Genomic DNA, 13273 nt, shown 5'->3' with positions numbered 1-13273 from the left:
TTTGAGAAAGATACTTGCCCTACAACATATAGTGAATTTGATAGAGACGTCTAGCTGTAGATTCCTTACATTAGAATGATCTGTAGGTGTCAGACTGGAAGCAGAAATATTTCCGTGAGCAGCACCCCTGCGCACCGGTAGGTGGCGTTGATCGGCTCCGCTTGGCATTGTCTGCGCTGAATGTGACGTGTGCAGTGTCTATATAGGCACCACCCCAGTGCGCTGACGTCAGTTATTTTCTTTCCGCTCCAGTCAGCGCAGCTCCGGCGAGAGAGCTACCCCTTCAGTGAGTATTTGACTGGGCTTTTTTCAACTTTTGTCGAGAGTTTTTTGAGAGATCTTCTTCCGGAGAGGCAGGAATGTCCTCTAAGAAGGCCAGGTTCAAACACTGTTCCGCTAACACGCCATGACCCCGAAGGCTTTAAGGGAGTTGTCCCTCAAGCTGCTGGTGGCTCAGCATGCGACATAGCAATGGTCTTGATCCCGGTCAAGAGGAAGGTCTCGGAATCAGTTGCAGAGCCTGAAATCTTCGTTGCACTCGAAGTCTTTTGTTCACTCGTGTAAGTCTCACCACTAGAAACGGAGCAATAAATCAAAAAGGTCTTCGACTTCACCTAGTCCATCGGTCGACAAGGGAGCTTTGGCATTTGAGGCCTGGCTCCCCGGTTGAGCCTGCACCTCAGTCAGCTCTGCGCTTCCCCAAGTTTCCAGGAGCCAGAGCGACCTCGCTCAACTCCAAGAGTTTTAAGAGGCCATGTTCCTGATACTTGAGCGGCCCGTTTCTGCTGGCACGCCTTTGGACCTCTGCGGGTTTGGGAGGAGCCCCTACTGGTTCCTTTGCGGTGTTTAGATCCGGACCAGCACTGATCATACCACCTTGACCTACCCGGCGCCGATCCCGGTGCCGATTCTCCTGGCCATGTCCCCTTTGTGATCCCCGACTTCTACATGGAGCCAGAAGGGCGTTGCCCGAAGCAGACTGGAGCCATGAATTCCATCAGAGCCTGAGCCCTATTCTTATGGGTTAGAACTCGGGGAGGATTGGGAGGGTCACTGGACCCTAAAGAATACCAACCCTTTGACCCCAACGTGGACGGGTGTGAGGATTTGGCAGTAGCCAGTGGACTGGACAACGATCCAGATACTGGCATGCTTTCTCCCCCTACTGTGGCTACAGAGGATGGAGTGTCGTTTGCAATAGTGGCGACAAGTGCGGTTGAGGACGAAGACCTTAGCCTGCCCTGTCAGTCAAACAAATAACTTGACGAAAGTGCTTCAGTCCGGAGTGCCTCTCTCAAAACCGCTTCTCCCTTTAAATGACACCCTCACAGACTTCCTGCTTGGGACCTGGTGCAAGCCCAGCACAGGGCCTCCTGTGAACAGGACGATTGCCCACCCGTGCTCCAGGGGGCACCAATTTCTTCATGCAGCACCCTATCTTCCAGAATTTGGTGGTCCAACCTCCACTTCCAATGGTGTATTCCTACCACACCCCCAGGATAGGAATCCAAAAGGTTAGACACCTTAGCGAAGATGATGTTTTCTACCACCACCCTGGCACTGCGGTCCGTAAACCCTGCGTGCCTTTTGGGCTGCTATTCCCATGCTCCGTGGGATATGGTTGCGCAGGTGCTGCCGACTGTCCCAGAGGAGGCCCGGACCGTCCTCTCCCAAGCTGTTCCTGATGGTAGAGATGCAGCCAAGTACACTATCTGATGTGGACTGGGCACCACCGGCTCGCTGGAAAGAGCCGTTTCATTGATGGTTGCCTTACGGCCCCACGCCTGGCTGAGGACAACTAGCTTTTCTGGGGATGTCCAAGCATTGCTTATGGGCATGCCCTTTGATGGCTTCGTCTCTTCGGAGACAAGGGGGGTTCAGCGCTGGAATGCTTTAAGGATAGCAGGGCTACGGCCAGGTCCTTGTACCTTTCCTTGGCCCTTTGCCACCCGCAATCTGCCTTTCATAGCCATGGAAGGGGCTTCCAGCCATGTCTGTACTCACATCGGCTTGGAAGCTTAAAAGACTGTGTGTGGCCAAGGACACAGAACTCATTGGTCGGGCAGCCAAAGGTTGGACTAGTCAGCTCCCTCCCTTTGCAGCCGCAGCCTCCAAAACGATATAGTTTGCCCACTTACCATCATGGGCCCCCATTCTGAGGCAGGATATGCCATCACCTGCCCCCCTGGCAGTCGATAACATCAGACTGATGAGTTGCTCAAATGATCTGAAAGGGCTACTCTCTCCCCTTCGTGACTACCCCTCCACCCATGTCCCTTGATTGCAACAGGCTGACGGATGACCATCTTACTTGTTCTGCCAGGAAGTGACTGCTGTCTTGGCCAAGGAAGTCAAAGAGTTGGTGCAGAGGCCAGAAGTGGGTTGTGGCTGTTATTCCCGCTACTTTCTGGTGCCCAAGAAGGACAGAGGCCTTTGTCCTATCCAGACCTGCGCGCTCTCGAATTCTTAAACAAGGAGAAATAAGTGTTCACACTTGTTCAAGTCCCATCTACCCTGGACCCGGGAGACTGGATGGTAGCGTTGGACTTGCAGAATAGATGCATACGTCCACATTCCCAACCTGCCTGCCCACAGGCGTTACCTGCGGTTCGTGGTGGGCCATGAGCACTTTCAGTTTGCCGTGCTCCCTTTTGGCCTTACCAGCGCCCCGTTGGTGTTAATGAAGGTGATGGCTCATCTGCGGAGATCAGGGGTGCCAGTCTTCCCCTGTCTTGATGACTGGCTGTTGAAGGTAGGCTCTCCCCAGGCTGTTATCTCCCATCACCAGACTACTGCGGACCTCAGGCATTCGCTGGGTTTCACTATCAACTATCACACCTGACTCCCTCTCAGACGCTCCCTTTCTTCGGAGCTGTTCTGGACACTGTGCAGTTTCGGGCCTGTGCTCATAGTGGTGAGTCCAGGATATTCAGGCGTGATACTGATGTTTCAGCCTCTGTCCTGGATTTTGGGGAGACTCACTCTGAGGCTGCTGGGTCTCATTGCCTCCTGCATAAACTACGCCACCACACAGCCGATCTACGGCACTTACTGGTGTGCAGGGGTACTGTCCAGTCTGACGCCTGGGGATAATGCTCAGGTAAGGAATCTGCGGCTAGAGTCCCTACCAGATAAGACGTTCCCAAAGGTAAGACACTTGTCCCACAAGTCCCAGAACAGTACTCGAGGGAATTATAGAGAGAATGCATAGCTCGGGCTCAAGGTGCGCGGTGCATGTACCTGACCTGCTCATCACTCGATCCAATGTGTGTTGGAGAACTCCAGGTACAGGTGAGGGTGCGGGAAGGATGAGGGGGCAGCACAGTATTTGACCTCATTGCACCGGTGTGAAGTATGAGTGGGACAGGGAGACCTCTTCCTCCTCTGAATCCATAAGACAGGGGTCCCCACACGAGGGTCTGGGGCACGTGGCATGAAGGATGGATTCAGGGCAGTTCAATCTAGCATGGAGGCAATGGGAGGAACAGGAGATTGGTAGCTCTCCGAGTGATTGATTGCTGGTCCTGTGATTGGCAGTGGTTTAGGTGATTGATAGGGGGTCCACTGATTGGTAGCACTCCAGGTGATTGATTTCTGGTCATGTGATTGGCAGTGGTTTAGGTGATTGATAGTGGGTCCAGTGATTGGTAGATGTCCAAGTGATTGATAGTTGGTAAGGTGATTGATTGCCGTCCAGGTGACTGACAGCAGATTGAGTGATAGACAGTGTCCATCCTTGAACATGACATGAATGGTCACTCCAATAAACATGACTGCTCTGTGTTGAGTTGAGGGTAATGCCTCCACACCCATCGGTGTCATTTGTGGACCTGTAGAGTGAGTAAATGCCCCATCCCTTGCGTCGTGAATGCCTGTGCACCCATCCATGCCACTATGAGCACGCGAGCGCCGACACAGGTCTCTCTTCCACCCTCAGACGCTCCAGATGGGAATCTACCACTTCTCCGGCCTCTTTGTGCTGCTCTGCATTGGCTTCGGGGGGGCCCTGCTCACCTCTCTTGGGGAGCACACCTTCTTCCACCTTATCCTCCCCCGCATGAAGAAGAAGAAGCGATTCAAGTACTGGCTTCATACCAGTCAGGTGAGTCCATGACACCCGCCCTCAGATTCCTGCATCCCTATCCGGGCTCAAGCTCGCCTGGGTCGCTGCACGGGTGCGACCTGTGTTTCCCTCATGCAGCCAGCCCACAGGAAGGATCACTGCACAGGCATGTCACTTCGACTGGTTTGTACTGTATGCACAGTTCCATGGGGCTAAGGGGACCTGCTCTCCCGGGGATCCAGATGTGGGGGAGTGGCAGTCTGTGGACACAAGTTTAGCCACTGAGAGAAAACGTCCAATCCTGGCCCTTCCCTGCAGCTTAATTCTTTATGTACCAGTACTTAGGGAAGTATTTAATTACAACTGGACAGAGCCCCACGCTTAAGCTCTTTTTAAGTGGGACATGCACGGTGCATGCTACCCGTGTTGTTGGTTTGCAGTGGGGTCTGCGAGCAGTCGGTACCCACTTTGAGCATTTCCTGACTCCTCTCTGCCATTTTGTTTTCATAGAAAATCCACTGGGCCTTGAATGACTGTTTTGAAGACCTTCCGAAAGTGGTCCCACAGGAGAGGTAAGAGCGCCTCTACGTAGAGAACTTCAGATCTGCATTTAATCCATGTGGACGAATGACTGTTTTCATGCACATCCACCCGGCAGCTCTTGAGGGCAGGGCGGCCCGGGCAAACATTGTATTATATGGTAGGCCTGTGCCCCAGGGGCGCCAGTGGTACCACAGCTGTGACAGACGCGTGACTGGGTCACTTACTTCCACAGGGAGCGCTCTAATTCATCGTCGGATTTTACAAATGCTGCCAGTAATCGGCCAGTTCTGGCCCAGAGTGGTTCTTGTGTGCAACAGGTACGCCGACACGTGTTTCGCTTCACTGGGACAAGATTGGTTACACATTACAGACTAAGAAGGATAAACTGATCCTCCTGACGGTGGTATTTTTATCTTTCCAAAGAAGGTGTGAGTAACCCCCGTGGCCCCAGACCCGCCTGCTCTTCGTGGCGGAGTCTGCCCCGACACCCTCACCGCTCCCCCACCCCCTGTTCTCTGGGGTCCACGGCACAGCAACGAGCTGCTTTGATATTTCATTCTGTTTTCTTATTGATTTCATGCCTTATTGAAGCGCCGAAGTCCACGCCTGTGCCTCTCGGAGCGCTCAGCCCCCTCCCTCCTCCCCTCAGTTCTTATCTCAAGGCACACTTGAACACTCTGCATTTGTGCGCGCCTTGATATTCCTTGGCGCTATAATCCCGCAGCTAGCAGACCCCAGAATGCATCTTTTCCCTTTTAGATGCCCCCCCCCTCCATCCTTGGCCCTGAGCAGCTCGTTTTCATATTAAAATAAGTGGAGATAACGAGCCCCTCTCATTCCCTGACTCAAAACCCCAATATCTGCGCTCGCGGCGCCCCCTCCAGAGCCGCGCGGGGCTGTGAGCGGTGAATGTGGATGAGTCTCGTGTTTAATTCCTCTTTCGGCCGCTACAGGACTGCCGAGGGCCCGGGGCCCCTCGGAGGGGGAGCCCGGGTGAGGCTGCGTCTGTCTGTCTGTCTGCCTGCAGAGGACAGAGCGCAAGGCACACGCCTGGCCATCACCAGAGCAGCGCCCCGCCCTTTGCAGACTCGTGTACACGCCCCCCCTCCCCCTTCGTCACCGCTCAGTGCAGCCCCAGGGCCCCTGCAGACCGACAGACGCCAGGGGCCACATCGTGGAGTCCAAGCTGGTGATGGGGAGGCAGTGAAGACAGACAACCAAATATGCTACTGGAATTACGACATTTATAATATGGGACTAGGACACTTAATATGGGACTAGGACACTTATAATATGGGACTAGTCTACTTATAATATGCTACTAGAATTACGACACTTATAATATGGGACTAGTCTACTTATAATAGGACACTTATAATATGGGACTAGGACACTTATAATATGGGACTAGTCTACTTACTTATAATATGGGAGTAGTCTACTTATAATATGCTACTAGAATTACGACACTTATAATATGGGACTAGTCTACTTATAATAGGACACTTATAATATGGGACTAGTCTACTTATAATATGCTACTAGAATTACGACACTTATAATATGGGACTAGTCTACTTATAATAGGACACTTATATGGGACTAGTCTACTTATAATATGCTACTAGAATTACGACACTTATAATAGGGGACTAGTCTACTTATAATATGCTACTAGAATTACGATACTTATAATAGGACACTTATAATATGGGAGTAGTCTACTTATAATATGGGACTAGTCTACTTACTGATAATATGGGACTAGTCTACTTATAATATGCTACTAGAATTACTACACTTATAATATGGGAGTAGTCTACTTATAATAGGACACTTATAATATGGGACTAGGACACTTATAATATGGGAGTAGTCTACTTATAATAGGACACTTATAATATGAGAGTAGTCTACTTATAATATGCTACTAGACTTACAATACTTATAATAGTACACTTATAATATGGGACTAGTCTACTTATAATATGCTACTAGAATTACGACACTTATAATATGGGAGTAGTCTACTTATAATATGCTACTAGAATTACGATACTTATAATAGGACACTTATAATATGGGAGTAGAATTACGACACATAATATGGGACTAGAATTACGACACTTATAATATGGGACTAGTCTACTTATAATATGCTACTAGAATCACGACACGTATAATATGGGACTAGGACACTTATAATATGCTACTAGAATTACGACACTTATAATATGGGACTAGTCTACGTATAATAGGACACTTATAATATGGGACTAGGACACTTATAAAATGGGAGTAGTCTACTTATAATATGCTACTAGAATTTCAATACTTATAATAGGACACTTATAATATGGGAGTAGTCTACTTATAATATGGGACTAGTCTACTTATAACAGGACACTTATAATATGGGACTAGTCTACTTATAACAGGACACTTATAATATGGGAGTAGTCTACTTACGATATCCTACTAGAATTACAATACTTATAATAGGACACTTATAATATGGGAGTAGAATTACGACACATAATATGGGACTAGTCTACTTATAAAAGGACACTTATAATATGGGAGTAGTCTACTTATAATATGCTACTAGAATTACGATACTTATAATAGGACACTTATAATATGGGAGTAGTGTATAATATGGGACTAGTCTACTTATAATAGGACATTTATAATTTGGGAGAAGTCTACTTATAATAGGACACTTATAATATGGGACTAGTCTACTTATAATATGCTACTAGAATTACGACACTTATAATATGGGACTAGTCTACTTATAATAGGACACTTATATGGGACTAGTCTACTTATAATATGCTACTAGAATTACGACACTTATAATAGGGGACTAGTCTACTTATAATATGCTACTAGAATTACGATACTTATAATAGGACACTTATAATATGGGAGCAGTCTACTTATAATATGGGACTAGTCTACTTACTGATAATATGGGACTAGTCTACTTATAATATGCTACTAGAATTACTACACTTATAATATGGGAGTAGTCTACTTATAATAGGACACTTATAATATGGGTCTAGTCTACTTATAATAGGACACTTATAATATGGGACTAGGACACTTATAATATGGGAGTAGTCTACTTATAATATGCTGCTAGAATTACGACACTTATAATATGGGACTAGTCTACTTATAATAGGACACTTATAATATGGGAGTAGTCTACTTATAATATGCTACTAGAATTACGATACTTATAATAGGACACTTATAATATGGGAGTAGTCTATAATATGGGACTAGTCTACTTATAATAGGACACTTATAATATGGGAGTAGTCTACTTATAATAGGACACTTATAATATGAGAGTAGTCTACTTATAATATGCTACTAGACTTACGATACTTATAATAGTACACTTATAATATGGGACTAGTCTACTTATAATATGCTACTAGAATTACGACACTTATAATATGGGAGTAGTCTACTTATAATATGCTACTAGAATTACGATACTTATAATAGGAGTGGCACCCACCTCACTAGTCAAGTTGTAACTGCAACTAGGTGACTGTATCCCACTTTGTGACACAGGACAGGGATCTCCCTGTTGTAGAAGGACCCTCACTCACCACTAGCTGGTGACATGCTTCATCACGGGGTCCCCGCTGGGGCGATCTAGTACCACCCCAGCGTGCTACAACGCCTGTTTTGCAGCGGAGCAGGATGTGGTGGATGCAAAGGGTGCCCAAATCAAAGTGTGGTGATAATAGGTGCAAAATATTTTTAAAAAATACTAGGTTGTAGTCTTTATACCTGTTTTAATAATGACCAACCCGTATTTATTAAAAACAAGTGAGCGGACAAATAGGTTCTGTGTTACGAAACCAAATGTCCTTAGTAGTAGACAAAAATACTGGTCAACATGTTTCTGCTGTTATACTGCCATTCGCTCAGCATTCGTCAGGACCTAAAAATTAGACCCCCAGTGGTATGCGCGCGCTAAGGCGCACCCTACTGTGAGGTTCGAAATGTGAAAAATATATTAGATATATAACTATCATGGGCAGTATCCATGATAAAGGTCAGGGCAAAAATGTGCAACCTGGCCCAAAAACGCCTTCGGGGCCGTATTCAGTCCCCTTCAGATGAAAACAGCGCGGGTGCTCTTCACGCTGTAATTGATGCTTTACACGCGACTCCCCGCCTTCTACCTACAGTCAGGATTGCTGTCTCACCCGGAAGGAAAGTATTTTTGTCTACTACTAAGGACATTTGGTTTCGTAACACAGAACCTATTTGTCCGCTCACTTGTTTTTAATAAATACGGGTTGGTCATTATTAAAACAGGTATAAAGACTACAACCTAGTATTTTTTTAAAATATTTTGCACCTATTATCACCACACTTTGATTTGGGCACCCTTTGCATCCACCACATCCTGCTCCGCTGCAAAACAGGCGTTGTAGCACGCTGGGGTGGTACTAGATCGCCCCAGCGGGGACCCCATGATGAAGCATGTCACCAGCTAGTGGTGAGTGAGGGTCCTTCTACAACAGGGAGATCCCTGTCCTGTGTCACAAAGTGGGATACAGTCACCTAGTTGCAGTTACAACTTGACTAGTGAGGTGGGTGCCACTCCTGTGATGCACTTTTGTTGGTACTGTCCTGTTCTGGCATACAGCGTTTTATAGTTTATTACTTGATTTAGTACACTGTGGTTTACACTCCTCCGTTGTTTGTAACAGATCTGACTAGGGGCATGGGAGTGTTATCGCCAGCCCTGTCTCTCTTGTTGTTATAAGGATACTTATAATAGGACACTTATAATATGGGAGTAGAATTACGACACATAATATGGGACTAGAATTACGACACTTATAATATGGGACTAGTCTACTTATAATATGCTACTAGAATCACGACACGTATAATATGGGACTAGGACACTTATAATATGCTACTAGAATTACGACACTTATAATATGGGACTAGTCTACGTATAATAGGACACTTATAATATGGGACTAGGACACTTATAATATGGGAGTAGTCTACTTATAATATGCTACTAGAATTACAATACTTATAATAGGACACTTATAATATGGGAGTAGTCTACTTATAATATGGGACTAGTCTACTTATAACAGGACACTTATAATATGGGACTAGTCTACTTATAACAGGACACTTATAATATGGGAGTAGTCTACTTATAATATGGGACTAGGACACTTATAATATGGGAGTAGTCTACTTATAATATGCTACTAGAATTACGATACTTATAATAGTACACTTATAATATTGGACTAGTCTACTTATAATATGCTACTAGAATTACGACACTTTTAATATGCTACTAAAATTACGACGCTTATAATATGGGACTAGTCTACTTATAACAGGACACTTATAATATGGGAGTAGTCTACTTATAATATGCTACTAGAATTACGATACTTATAATAGGACACTTATAATATGGGAGTAGTCTATAATATGGGACTAGTCTACTTATAATAGGACACTTATAATATGGGAGTAGTCTACTTATAATAGGACACTTATAATATGGGAGTAGTCCACTTATAATATGCTACTAGAATTACGATACTTATAATAGTACACTTATAATATGGGACTAGTCTACTTGTAATATGATACTAGAATTACAACACTTATAATATGGGACTAGTCTACTTATAATATGCTACTAGAATTATGATACTTATAATAGGACACTTATAATATGGGAGTAGAATTACGACACATAATATGATACTAGAATTACGACACATAATATGGGACTAGTCTACTTTAAATAGGACACTTATAATATGGGAGTAGAATTACGACACATAATATGGGACTAGAATTGCGACACTTAAAATATGGGAGTAGTCTACTTATAATATGCTACTAGAATTACGACACTTATAATATGGGACTAGTCTACTTATAATAGGACACTTATAATATGGGACTAGTCTACGCACTTATAATATGGGAGTAGTCTACTTATAATATGCTATTAGAATTACGATACTTATAATAGGACACTTATGATATGGAAGTAGAATTACGACACATAATATGGGACTAGAATTACGACACTTATAATATGGGAGTAGTCTACTTATAATATGCTACTAGAATTACGACACGTATAATATGCTACTAGAATTATGACGCTTATAATATGGGACTAGTCTACTTATAATAGGACACTTATAATATGGGACTAGTCCACTTATAATAGGACACATAATATGGGACTAGTCTACTTATAATATGGGACTAGTTTACTTATAATATGCTACTAGAATTACGACACTTATAATATGGGACTAGAATTACGACACTTATAATATGGGACTAGTCTACTTATAATAGGACACTTATAATATGGGAGTAGTCTACTTATAATATGCTACTAGAATTACGATACTTATAATAGGATACTTATAATATGGGAGTAGTCTACTTATAATTTGGGACTAGTCTACTTATAATAGGACACTTATAATATGGGAGTAGTCTACTTATAATAGGACACTTATGATATGGGAGTAGTCTACTTATAATATGCTACTAGAATTACGATACTTATAATAGTACACTTATAATATGGGACTAGTCTACTTATAATATGCTACTAGAATTACGACACTTATAATATGGGACTAGTCTACTTACGATATGCTACTAGAATTACGATACTTATAATACGACACTTATAATATGGGACTAGTCTACTTATAATATGCTACTAGAATTACGACACTTATAATATGGGACTAGTCTACTTACGATATGCTACTAGAATTACAATACTTATAATAGGACACTTATAATATGGGAGTAGAATTACGACACATAATAAGGGACTAGAATTACGACACATAATATGGGACTAGTCTACTTATAAAAGGACACTTATAATATGGGAGTAGTCTACTTATAATATGCTACTAGAATTACGATACTTATAATAGGACACTTATAATATGGGAGTAGTGTATAATATGGGACTAGTCTACTTATAATAGGACATTTATAATTTGGGAGAAGTCTACTTATAATAGGACACTTATAATATGGGAGTAGAATTACGACACATAATATTGGACTAGAATTACGACACTTATAATATGGGAGTAGTCTACTTGTAATAGGACACTTATAATATGGGAGTAGTCCACTTATAATATGCTACTAGAATTACGATACTTATAATAGTACACTTATAATATGGGACTAGTCTACTTGTAATATGCTACTAGAATTACAACACTTATAATATGGGACTAGTCTACTTATAATATGCTACTAGAATTACGATACTTATAATAAGACACTTATAATATGAGAGTAGAATTACGACACATAATATGATACTAGAATTACGACACATAATATGGGACTAGTCTACTTTAAATAGGACACTTATAATATGGGAGTAGAATTACGACACATAATATGGGACTAGAATTGCGACACTTATAATATGGGAGTAGTCTACTTATAATATGCTACTAGAATTACGACACTTATAATATGGGACTAGTCTACTTATAATAGGACACTTATAATATGGGACTAGTCTACTTATAATAGGACACTTATAATATGGGACTAGTCTACGCACTTATAATATGGGAGTAGTCTACTTATAATATGCTATTAGAATTACGATACTTATAATAGGACACTTATGATATGGAAGTAGAATTACGACACATAATATGGGACTAGAATTACGACACTTATAATATGGGAGTAGTCTACTTATAATATGCTACTAGAATTACGATACGTATATTATGCTACTGGAATTACGACGCTTATAATATGGGACTAGTCTACTTATAATAGGACACTTATAATATGGGACTAGTCCACTTATAATAGGACACATAATATGGGACTAGTCTACTTATAATATGGGACTAGTTTACTTATAATATGCTACTAGAATTACGACACTTATAATATGGGACTAGAATTACGACACTTATAATATGGGACTAGTCTACTTACGATATGCTACTAGAATTACGATACTTATAATATGGGAGTAGTCTACTTATAATTTGGGACTAGTCTACTTATAATAGGACACTTATAATATGGGAGTAGTCTACTTATAATAGGACACTTATGATATGGGAGTAGTCTACTTACGATATGCTACTAGAATTACGATACTTATAATAGGACCCTTATAATATGGGAGTAGTCTACTTATAATATGCTACTAGAATTACGATACTTATAATAGGATACTTATAATATGGGAGTAGTCTACTTATAATTTGGGACTAGTCTACTTATAATAGGACACTTATAATATGGGAGTAGTCTACTTATAATAGGACACTTATGATATGGGAGTAGTCTACTTATAATATGCTACTAGAATTACGATACTTATAATAGTACACTTATAATATGGGACTAGTCTACTTATAACATGCTACTAGAATTACGACACTTATAATATGGGACTAGTCTACTTACGATATGCTACTAGAATTACGATACTTATAATACGACACTTATAATATGGGACTAGTCTACTTATAATATGCTACTAGAATTACGACACTTATAATATGGGACTAGTCTACTTACGATATGCTACTAGAATTACAATACTTA

General features: G+C 42.3%; 1 protein-coding gene across 1 annotated transcript in view; it reads left to right on the top strand.

Moving 5' to 3' along the window:
- GRIN3B (glutamate ionotropic receptor NMDA type subunit 3B) overlaps nucleotides 1–13273 on the top strand; it is a 258304-nt gene that overhangs the window by 134680 nt on the left and 110351 nt on the right. The window contains exons 7-8 of the mRNA XM_086946717.1: nucleotides 3938–4102; nucleotides 4574–4635. Of these exons, the coding sequence (XP_086802843.1) occupies nucleotides 3938–4102; nucleotides 4574–4635 (227 nt within the window). The remainder of the gene's footprint in view (nucleotides 1–3937; nucleotides 4103–4573; nucleotides 4636–13273) is intronic.

Source organism: Lissotriton vulgaris, chromosome 12 (genome assembly GCF_964263255.1).
Source record: "Lissotriton vulgaris chromosome 12, aLisVul1.2, whole genome shotgun sequence".
Classification (NCBI taxonomy): Eukaryota; Metazoa; Chordata; class Amphibia; order Caudata; family Salamandridae; genus Lissotriton; species Lissotriton vulgaris.
Note: the sequence above shows the minus strand (reverse complement) of the source record. Positions and strands in the feature narration are given on the sequence as shown.